The following is a 12365-nucleotide window of genomic DNA, read 5'->3' as shown; positions in this document are numbered from 1 at the left end:
TAAGATAAAGGTCTTGTTTCAATCTTTTGCACATCGCGTTCCAGTTCTGCCAGCACCATCTGTTGAAGAGACTATCACCTCCCCATGTGATATATTTAGGCACTTTGTCGAAAATCAGTTGGCTGTACTTGGATGGGTTAATTTCTGGATTCTCAGTTCTGTTCCATTGATCAATGTATCTTTCATTTTACCAGTACCAAGCTGTTTTGACCACTGTAGCCATGTAATAAATTTTGAAATTGGGGAGTGAGAGGTTTCCAACCCTGTTCTTCTTCTTAAGCAGTGCTTTGCTTATCCTGGGTCTTTCCTTTCCATCTAAAGTTTGTAATTGTTTTTTCCATGCCTTTGAAGAATGTCATTGGAATCTGGTTTGGGATTGCATTATATGTATGAATTGCTTTGGGCAGTATTGCAATTTTTTTTTTTTTACGTTTTTATTGTGAATTATGTGTTAGTTTATATGGGTGAACATTATCTTTACATTCATATTATCGTATTTTGTTTCATTGCAATGATCACAATCTCCTGCATGCATCATCAAACACCCAAAGGGTACACCCCACACTCTCTCCCTCCCTGAGTCCAGAACTTCCAGCTGCTCTTTCTGCCCTTGTCATGGCCTCTGCCTCCATCCCTAGTGTCACTGCCTTTCTGGACACAGTCTCTCGTACTTCGATTTTCTCCCTTGATGGTTCCAGGAATCTGTGCTCCTGGACTGCAAAATCAGCCACTCCCCTCCTTTTGTTACCAAACGTTTACATATACCTTTCCAACACTCACTGTCAGACTTGATAGCAATCATTCCCTATTGAACCACAGGAGTCTTTCCCCCTCACCTTTTGTTAACCACATCCAGATGGGTTGGAAACAATCCAGTGGATATTCTACTTTTCCCTATATCCTCTGGAGCTAGGTTCCCTAGTGAAAGCTTGTAAGCCAGTCACTTCTTGCCTTTGTAGTCCCCCCATTTTGGGTAGCCAGTGTCTAAGCTTCTCCTCACTGTCTACCCTGTGTACAAATGGGGTGGGAATGGTCCTTACTGTAGAGATTTGTCTGCTCCTTTGTCATACTGCATCCATAAGCACAGGTCAAGATCATCCATTAACAGTGGGTTACTCCTTTTTTTCTTCCCTCTTCTTTCTTCCTCTAGTCGTGTTCTGATCATCCAGCCATTGATGCCAGGTCAAGTGGGTACTATCTGCAAGTGTGGGTGTTCTTGTGCATCCCCTTTCTCTTTACATCAGCTGGATGCTTCACACTCCATTCTAGTCCTCTGGGGCCATGTCCCTGCCCCTGGGCCCAGAAGTCTCCAGGTCTCCTCATACTGCTGGTTAACCAGGTCTCAATCCAGGTTAACAGGAGTTTACTGAACGTGGTCGGACTTAGTTCACAACTTCATTGCTGTTTCTCCCCCTCTTCCCCTTATTGGTGACCAACATGGACAGCAGCAGGACCATAGTCTACTAGTATATTCCATTTGAGTTTCAGTCTTGGAAGGGGGTTTGCCTTGAGGGGACCTGACCACTTGCCTTGATGACTCTCTGGAGAACAACTTGCTTGTTCTTATAGTAGTGAATTTCTTTTATTAAGAAACATCCTTTATAGGGGTTGCTATGAGTCACAATTGACCCAACTATAGTGGGTCAGTTGGCTTTGTTTTGTTTTCGGCTGAGTGTATTTTCCTATACTTGTGACTGGACTCTGCTGCTGCTATTGTGTGCTATCGAGTTGGTTCCCAAAATTTCATTATAAGGTGTTCAATTTTGGTGATATAAAAATTAAAACTCTACAATTAAGAAATATGGCATGAGATATTTATTTAATCTACTATTTATTCTATATCTTAATAGAATTAATTAAAAATAATAATTCAAAAGTTAATCAGTTTAATTCTTAATAAATTAAAAATGCTAACTATAATAATATGGGGGAAATAATTCATAGGGAATATCCATTCTGGAACTACAGAAAAATTACTGTTATCTAATTCTTTATGCATACACATATCATGAAGTAAAGATTTTTGTCTTTTGAAGGTAAGTTTACATGGAATCAAGTAATTAACTCAAGTAGTAAAATTTGAAAAATGAGCCCCAATATTAAAATAGAATAGATTTACTCATGCCGTTGGGGGGGGTAAAAATTAGTTCTCTTTAATTTGTCTTCTTTTGAGAGTGACAAAAGTCAGTTTTCCTAAACTCCATTACATTTTTTCATGTGGCAAGTTTAGATGGGTGGGGTGTGTTTTGAGAGGGGAAAAAAGATACACTGTGAGGAGGGAGGTATAATTGTTAATGAGGACTCTCTAGATTTGGGAATATGCTGGCATGCCCTGATCTGGAAGACATAGCCATCTAGTGCCAAAACCTGAGATGTGGAGAGAAAGTTGGATATGAAGTAGACAGATGAGTCACGGTATTGTGGGGCCTACGAGTAACTAGCAATATGAGCCTCTCTTGCTCTAGGGAAAGTCAGATCACTACTGAATACCTGCATGATCTAAGACCCACACTACTAGGTGGATGGCCAAAACAACATACACGTATTTCAGTCCTCTGTCTGAGTGGCTACTTAGACACTGTGGGTCCTACTCTACCTCAGAACTTTGCTTTGATCTTTGTCCATCAGCTTGGAAATGTCAGAGAATGAAATGTCCACTGATCTGATTCCTTTCCCACTATCAGCCTGTCAACACACTGGAGCACTGTATTATTGTTGTTGTTAAGTGTTATTGAATAGGTTTTGACTCATAGCTACCCTGTATAGGGTTTCTGAAGAGCAGCTGGTGAACTTGAACCACCAACCTTGCAATTCAAGCCAACTTTTTAGTCCAGCACATTAACCCACAGTGCAACACCAGCACTCCTACTGACTCATTAATAAGGAAGGAGATGTCACTATGAATTGGAAGCTACCCAAAGGCACTTAGCAACAACAGAGGATATCAGACTTAAGTTTAATTCTTCATTGCTCTTTGTTATTGGCTTCCCATTACAACATTGTCTCAACATTTAACCTCCTATTTGCAAAGTTAAGAGCAACAGATAATTATAATCTATTATAGGACAGTATAGTCATTAAAATTTTGTCCTATGCTTACCTGCTATCCTGTGTATTCTTTAAAAAACAAAAACAGTCAGACATTCAAAAGCAAAAATGAAGCAACATTAAATTGTGCTCATTATTTATCTATGAGCAATATACTAGAGAAAAAGTTCAATAAAATAATAAGCAGAAAAAGTTGAAGAAGTATATATTTTATAATGTATGAATTTCTCATCTATCTATCCAAAGTGTTATTACATAAATATTTTAGCTTTTTATTTTTATATGCTGCCATTTTTCAAAGTGGTTGCAGTATGTTTATTTCCTAAGAGCAATAACAGAGTTTCTGTTGCTGTACATCGCTGACATTTATTATTGCCAGGTATTTGGATTGTAACCATTAAAATGAATCTTATGATAACACTGTACTCATATATATCTCTGGAGAAGGACATCATATTTGGTAAAGTGGAAGATCAGTGAAAAAGAGGAAGACCTCCAATTAAATGGATTGATACAGTGGCAGCACCCATGGGCTCAAGAGTAACAACGAATGTGAGGTGGGCACAGGACCGGGCAGTGTTTCGTTCTGTTGTGTATAAGGTATGAACAGAAACCGACTCAATAGCACCTAACAACAACAATATACATCTAGGAGTGGGATTGTTGGATTACATGAATCGGTGCTTAATATTTTGAGGAAATGCCAAGTGGTTATTTTGTGGGTGGCACTTCAGGTTAATGCACTAGACTGTAAGATCTATTTGAACTGAAGCATTGGTGGTTCAAGCTTACCAGCTGCTCCTTGGAAATCCTAAACAGGGTCACTATAGGTCGGAACTGACTCAACGGCACTTAAAAACAACAACACACAATTTTACATTCCCACCAGCAATGTATTATCATTTTTGCTACTTGCTGTAGAGTCAGTTCCGACTCATAGCCACCCTGTTTAGCATTTCTGAGGAGCAGCTGATGAGTTTGAACTCCTGACCTTGCAGCTCAATGTGACCTTGAAATCAACTGCTTGTCCTATGGCATATAAAGGTTCCAATTTCTCCACATTCTCACCCACAGTTGCTATTTATTAGAGCCATCCTAGTGAACGATGCACACATTACATGTACTTAATAAAAGTATTATTAACTTTAAATTAAAAACTGAAGACATGGCAAATAAGACTAGAAATACAATTTTTGTATCAAATGTAGAGGGATTCAAAAGTCAGAGCAGTTTGGTCTTCTGGTGAAGTGAACTACTTCATATGTGTCTTCTAGTCATAGTGTTTTTAACTCCCACCAGACTACTTTTTCCGGATGAGTCTAGGTAAAAGATAATGGGGAAAAATACTGGTCAATTTTATGATTCAGTTGAGCGTGATTGTTAACAAGGTTAATTGTAAAAACTTGGAACTCTAACATGGGTATAAAATGAACCAGCTCAGAATCCAGAGGGGGGAATTTCACTACCATCAAAGAAGTACCAGGTTTGGAGTGCACATTTAGATTCAGAGATCCCTGTGCATTGAAACTCCTTGATCCAGATACTCACCTCAACTGGAAGAGCAGCAGCAGCAGAACCAAGAGCCAGAACATGAGACAGAGTGGTAAGCTTCCCAGACCACCAAGTAAGTAGAGCTGAGCGACTTCAGACAAGAGGCTTGCTTGCAGAGTAGGGGACCTCCAAGTATTTAATTGGGGAATTAGATTTTTTCTGACCCACAGAGTCAGAGCTGAGTGTCTTCAGGTTGAGGCTTATGGTTGAGTGCTCTGTGCTGTGGGCATTTATCAGTAGACCTAAAAGAGCTTTGTAACATTGGCCAAGCAGAGAGAGGTGTGCCTGTGGACACAACTGAAGAAAGGATTTCCTGACTGTAAGAACTGTGCCCTGGACACTTTGTTATCCTGTATTATAAACTATTACCTTCTCTAATAAACCCTATGACTGTGAGAATTGTGTTTAAGTTCTGTATGGCACTGCAATAAATAAATGGATTTTTGAACCCAGCAGAAAAGTAGAGTACTGTAACCACCACCCCTCCCCCCACCCCCAACAGGTCTATTTTTCTTACATAACAATAAAATCACTTGGGGTCATGAAAAATAAAAATAACCAATATTTTGGTCATGTGAAGAAAAACTTTTTTCATGAGTAATTGATGTACAATGGAGGAACAAGATAGAGTTTAGTAGCTGGGAAGTATATATATAATTTAGTAACAGATCCATCAGCTATGAGGAGTTAGAAAGAAATAGGAAATTAACATGGCTTAAAGGTTTCCAGGACAGAGGCTAAGAGGATGATCCTGCTCTAAAGCTACTTAACACAACATAAAATTAGAAACATACATTTCAGAAGATTAGGTGGGATTTTTATTTTGGACTTCAGAGTGTGATGTAACATGGAGATTGCAACACAGAAATTTTAGATGCAATAGGATCCAGGACCGCACTCTTGCATTTACTGTACTCACATAGTACTTGAAAAAATGTTTTAAAAACCATCTACTCACTCATTTCTATGTCTAACTTTCTTAAATCATAAGTATAAATATTGATTAAAGATATTCTTTCCAGCTAACTGGAAACATTTCTCTATTTAGTAAAACAGTTGTATCGCTTTTTATGCTGTCGGTAAGTGCTTTTGAGACCATAGCGACCTTGAATAGGGTTTCCAGGAAGCAGTTGGTGAGCTTGAATTGCCAACTTTATGGTTCAAACCAACTTTGCAGTCCAGTGCATTAACCTGCAACACCACACCAGGACTCCATCACTTTTCATAATGGTATCTAAATACCAAGGTGTTTTACTTACCCATCAACATCTATTAAAACACATATTCCACATTTAAGACCTAGCTTTTCTTTAACAGATATTAGACAGGGTTCCTTTTAGTAAATAAAGTGGTAAGTCCATCCCACTTTCACTACACATTTATTTTCCTAATATAATAGAATTTTAAGCTTAAAAATCTTTTTCACCATATCATACTTTCCTGCTGCAAAAATATAAAGTGATATCTTAAAGTCCTTGCTATTTCTTAGCACCAAGAATCACTAAGCGCGAGCATTTTTTTTCTAGATTGACTTTCATCATAATTCTTTTAGTAAACAATTGATGAAAGAATCTTTAGTATTAAAGTACAATCAAATAATCTGAAAAGAAAATGTAAAATTTACAAGAAAATAATTATGAAATATTCTATAATAATATTAAAATAATTTTTCTGGAAACACATCCAATGTCTGTTTATAATTTGCTTACTTTGTTTAATCAAAAAATACTAAAAAAAGGGTTAAGAAAATGACAATCAATCTATCTTCTCTGCAAAGAAAATAATATTTAAACAAATGTCATTTTTTAATTTCATGCCTCAAATACTTCTTTGGCCTTTACACAACTATAGCTCATTTAATGTATGACAATTGCCATATAAACTAATTGGCAAAACCAGTTGTCATTACCAACCAATCAGCTTTACATACTTACATTCTCTAGAAATAAAATCTCTCACTCGTTTTCAATTCAAACTGACATTTTTATTATTCACGCTCATCAAAACTATCATTCTTTTCAAATCAGTTTTTAAGTTACACAGCTAGCAAAAAAGCAAAGCAAAACAAAAAGACAGGAGAGAAGCGTTAAGGCGCCTCACCATGACTTTGTAGTCTTGAAAGATGCATGTCACCATCACCTTACTGCATTTTATTCCTGTTCTCTTTGCAATTACCTTAGGAAATCTGCAGAAAGACAAGCAGTCTTCCATGCAGTGTGAGAATGAAGAAGATGTTTCAAAAGTTACACCATCCCCACCCTATTTTACTATATGTATATAAAGTAAACTATGCCCTTAACAGAAATATTTATCAAGACAGGGCAAAAACAAAGGCTTACTAAGTTGTCTTAAAAAAATAAAACAACGTTTCACAGACCCATTATTTCAAATTCTCCCTTTATTTGGTACCATACAGGTTTTTCATAATTCAAATAATAATTTGACATGAATTGTTTTTAAGTACTGTGGAGTCGGTTCTGACCCATAGCGACCCTGTGTAGGGTTTCAGATATTAAGGTTATAGATCTTTAAGGGTTTATTTTTTGACCAACCGGCTACACGTTTTCTTCATCTGCCCTGTTTTCATTCAATCTCGAGGTGGCTTTCGCTACTCAGTCATCCTCTTCTGCCTAAGGCAGTTTGAATCTAAACCAATAAACAAAGCCAAACTCTGATGGACAGCACCACTGACCAATAATAAAGCGGAGTTCTACTTGTACAGTCCAATCATGGCTGCGGTGCAAAAGACAGCGTAGAAAAGGAAGGGGCGGAACAGAAGGAAGGACGTTAGACATCACAGCACAGCCAACCTTCCGGAGGCAGTAAAGCGGGGTTTGGGTTTTTGTTTTTTTTAACATCTTAGTCCCAGTGTCAGTTTATAACTTTGTTTTTTCAAGATGTCTCTTTCTCATAAATTGACTTTGGACAAACTGGAGGTTAAAGGGAAGAGAGTCATCATAAGAGTAGACTTCAACGTTCCCATGAAGCAAAACCAGATTACAAACAACCAGAGAATCAAGGCTTCCATCCCAAGCATAAAGTACTGCCTAGATAATGGAGCCAAGTCGGTAGTTCTAATGAGTCATCTAGGCCGACCTGATGGCGTGCCCATGCCTGACAAATACTCTCTAGAGCCTGTTGCTGCTGAGCTAAAATCCTTACTAGGCAAAAATGTTCTCTTTCTGAAGGACTGTGTTGGCTCGGAAGTGGAGAAAGCCTGTGCCAACCCAGCTGTTGGTTCAGTCATCCTGCTGGAGAATCTGCGCTTTCATGTGGAGGAAGAAGGAAAGGGCCAAGATGCTTCTGGAAAAAAGATTAAGGCTGAGCCAGATAAAGTAGAAGCTTTCCGGGCATCGCTCTCTAAACTGGGAGATGTGTATGTCAATGACGCTTTTGGCACTGCACATAGGGCCCACAGTTCCATGGTGGGAGTAAATCTACCCAAGAAAGCATCTGGATTCCTGATGAAGAAGGAGCTGGATTACTTTTCTAAGGCTTTGGAAAATCCAGAAAGACCTTTTCTAGCCATCCTTGGTGGAGCCAAAGTGGCAGACAAGATCCAACTCATCAAAAATATGCTAGACAAGGTCAATGAGATGATCATTGGTGGTGGAATGGCTTACACCTTCCTAAAGATACTCAGCAACATGGAGATTGGTGCTTCCCTGTTTGATGAAGAGGGTGCCAAGATAGTCACAGACATTATGTCCAAAGCCAAGAATAATGGCGTGAAAATTACCTTTCCTGTTGATTTTGTCACTGCTGACAAGTTTGATGAGAATGCCAAAGTTGGCCAGGCCACTGTAAAATCTGGCATACCTGCTGGCTGGATGGGTTTGGACTGTGGTCCTGAGAGCAATAAGGCATATGCTGAAGCTGTGTCCAAGGCCAAGTTAATTGTGTGGAATGGACCCGTAGGGGTATTTGAATGGGATGCATTTTCTCAGGGAACCAAAGCCCTCATGGATGAAATTGTGAAAGCCACTTCTAAGGGCTGTATAACCATAATAGGTGGGGGAGACACTGCCACTTGCTGCGCCAAATGGAACACCGAAGATAAAGTCAGTCATGTGAGCACTGGGGGAGGTGCCAGTCTGGAGCTTTTGGAAGGTAAAGTTCTTCCTGGTGTGGATGCCCTTAGCAACCTGTAGTTGACAGAGTTCCCTCCTCCTGTTTCCCATCTACAGCCTTTAAGTCAACTTAGTATCTTTGCATCTCAACTTGACTTTCATTAATATCTACAACAAGACCTAGTTAATGACCAAGACATGGGACACCAGAAACCCTTAAACATTTGCATATCAATTCAACTCATCTTAATTATACCTTGCACTGCCTAGTCACATCAAGATCTCATTTGAAATCCACCATTGCGCCTCATAGGAAGGATGTACTATTATATTACCTATTAAAAAAATGAGTTGAATAAGCTGAACCTGCCTCTTGTGCTTTCTTTTATTTTAATCTTACTTTGTTATTTCATTACTGGGAATATGAAATCAAGACAAAAACCACATTGTTGAACAGGGGAAGGGGTAGAATTTGACAGACTGTTAAACAATGATCATTGTGGTGGTTATATGCTGTGGAGTCTGTTTCGACTCATAGCAACCCTGCATAGAGTTTCAGAGGCTACAAATCTTTATGGGAGCAGAAAACCTCCATATTTCTCCCTTGGAACAGCTGGTAGTTTTGAACTGCTAACCTTGAAATTAGCAGCCCAACTCGTAACCACTATGCTTCTAAACCTCCTTGGTGAACAATTAAAGTGCCCAAATAAACTGACAAAAGAATAATTACACATCAGATTTGAAGGGTACTAACAAAGCTCTACCAATAGGAAATTTCTTACTTGATAAGAAAGAGAAATAAGAGGATACTTATTAAGAGCAAGAAATTTTTTTAAAAGGAAAGACAAATTCACGGAGATAATTGTGCATGTGGGTGAGTGTGTGTATGCGCACGCATACATATATCTGTTAAAAAGGGAGCTACAAATTATGCTCAAATTACAAATAAGGAATTGTTTCATTTTTAAAGCATATTTATCAAATACATAATTCAACTGTCAATCTCCAAAGCCAAAAAATGAAATAATATTCTATATTTTATTGTTATATATTTATGTTAATGTAATATATGAAAAATGGAAGTATTAAAACCCTAATAGAAAATAATGGAAATTATAAAATAAAAATACTTACTGGATAATGTTTTACCTACTTCTGTGGACTGGTATTGATCATTTTGAATCTAACAATCATATGGTTTACTAATATGCCAATGACAAATTGAAGAGGAATGTTGTCACAATCAATGTCAAAAACAACATTTCAAGATCTGTTTTTTCGTGGGGTTTTTTTTTTGTGTGTGTGTGTGTGTCTGTGAATTGGGTGGAGGTTTATAGAAGATATAATCAGCTTCATATTCAACAAATCATATACTTTACTTGATCTCAATAATTATAATCCCCTACATGTAACAAGTTATCCCACTTCCTCCCTGTGATCCTTATTTCCACTCCACCCTCCTTCCCAACCCTTCTGAAGTCTGTCCTTAAGTAAATGTTGCCCTTTTGATCTTGACTAGTTGACCATGCCATAGTGAACATACCTTGAGTGTTGCTGTCCCCCTTATGTCTCTTTTATCTACTGCTTGGCTGAAAATTGGGCCATGAGGGTGAGTTCTGTTCCACACCTGAAGGGTGGCTGAGGGCCATAGTCTCAACACTCAAGTCTTTTTCTGACCAGTCAGCCTGGGCTTTTTGTTACAATTTTGACTTTAGTTCCACATTTTTTTCCAACTCTATCTTGGACCATATAATGTGATCCTTTCAGAGCAATTGGTAGTGGTACTCAGGCACCATCTAGTTCACCTGTTCCAAGTCCATTGGACTAGTTGATTCCAAGCATCAAGATCTATACTGAAGTACAGTGTTTTCTAGGGTAGGAAAATAACCATACACCCTCAAGAAACACCAGTTAATACCACAATTCTCAAATTTACACACCAACTACCAAAATTGTGATGATGAAATTGAAGAATTCTAGCAACTTCTTCATCTGAAATTGATCAAACCTGTAATCAAGATGCAATGATAATTACTGGTGACTGGAATGTGAAGGTAGGAGACAAAGTCGAAGGATCAGTATTTGGAAAATAAGGCATTGGTGACAGAAGTGATGCTGAAAATCACCTGATAGAATAACAAATTATTCATAGCAATTACCTTTTTGGGACACCATAAAAGGTGACTATGCACATGGACCTCACTAGGTACATTACACAGGAATCAAATTGAGTATATCTGTGGGAGGAGATGGCAGAAAAGCTCAAAATCATCAGCCAAAACAAGGCCAGAAGCAGACTGCAGAACAGTCCACTAATTGCTCATATGCAATTCAGGCTGAAGCTGAAGAAAATTAAAATAAGTCCACAAAAGCCAAAATACGACCTTGAATACATCCCACCTGAATTTAGAGACCATCTCAAGAACAGATCTGATGCATTAAGCACTAACAACCAAAGACCAGATGAGTTATGAGCTGACATAAAGCAAAAAAGATCATTAAAAATACAGTAAAGAAAGAAAGGACCAAATTGAATGTCAGAAGAGACTGACATCAGATGTCAAAAGAAACTTGCTCCTATAGCATAGAGAAGCTGAAGTGAGTGAAAGAAACGAGGAAGTAAAAGAGCTGAACAGAAAATTTCCAAGCGCAGCTTGAGAAAATAAAGTATTATAAAGAAATGTGCAAAGACCTGGAGCTAAAATACCAAAGTGGAAGAATATATTTAGCATTTCTCCTGTTGAAAGAAGTGAAGAAAAAATGTAAGCCTCAGTTTGTAATATTGAAGAATTCTTGGCTAAAAGCAGAGAATACTAGAAACATAGATCCACAATCAACACTCATGGAAGCAGCTGTCAAGAAATCAAACAATGTTTTGCACTAGGCAAATTGGCTGCACAAGACCTCTTTAAAGTGTTTTAAGAGCAAAAATGTCAGTTTGAGTACTAAGGCGCACCAAACCCAAGCTTGATATTTTCAGTCACCTTTTATGCATGTGAAAGTTCTACAATGAATAAGAAAGGCCTAAGAAACATCAATACATTTGAATTATGTTGTTGGAAAAGAATGGTAAAAGTATCATGGAGTACCAGAAGAACTATCATTTCTGTGTTGGGAGAAATATAGCCAATTGTGTCTTAGAAGCCAGGAGATGAAGACTTTGGCTCTCATACTGTGCACATGTTATTCAGAGGGACTAATACCTGAAGAAGAACATCATGCTTGGTAAAATGGAGGGTTATTGAAAAAAGACTCCCTGCCCCCATGAGATTGATTGACACAGTGTCAAATATAATAGGTTCAGACATAACAATTGTAAGGATAGCTCAGGCCCAGGTAGGGTTTCATTCTGTTGTGCATATGGTCACTAGGATTTGGAACTGACTCAATGGCACCTAACAGCACAATGGTCAAGAGATTGGATTATGCAAAATGTGTCAAAAGAAGATGGAAATAATAAACAGAGTAGCAAAAAGAAATGATCAATGTTTAGTCATTTCAAGAGGTAGCATATGATCAAGAACTGATGGTACTAAAGGAAGAAGGCCAGCTGTAATGAATGCATTAGAGAAAAACAAGGTTCCAGGAATTGACATAATATAAATTGAAATCCTTCACAAACTGATGTAGCACCAAAGGCGCTCACTCATCTATGCCAAGAAATTTGAAAGACCCAGCCAATTGGTTGGAAATTTG

General features: G+C 38.1%; 1 protein-coding gene across 1 annotated transcript; it reads left to right on the top strand.

Moving 5' to 3' along the window:
- The first annotated feature begins 7496 nt into the window (after positions 1-7496).
- PGK2 (phosphoglycerate kinase 2) lies at positions 7497-8750 on the top strand. Its single transcript, XM_006860539.1, has one exon. The coding sequence runs from the start codon at positions 7497-7499 to the stop codon at positions 8748-8750; it is 1254 nt and encodes a 417-aa protein (XP_006860601.1).
- Positions 8751-12365: the final 3615 nt, after the last annotated feature.

Source organism: Chrysochloris asiatica, unplaced genomic scaffold (genome assembly GCF_000296735.1).
Source record: "Chrysochloris asiatica unplaced genomic scaffold, ChrAsi1.0 scaffold00038, whole genome shotgun sequence".
Lineage (NCBI taxonomy): Eukaryota > Metazoa > Chordata > Mammalia > Afrosoricida > Chrysochloridae > Chrysochloris > Chrysochloris asiatica.
The sequence above is the reverse complement of the archived record's forward strand: the minus strand, read 5'-3'. Positions and strand labels throughout refer to the sequence as shown.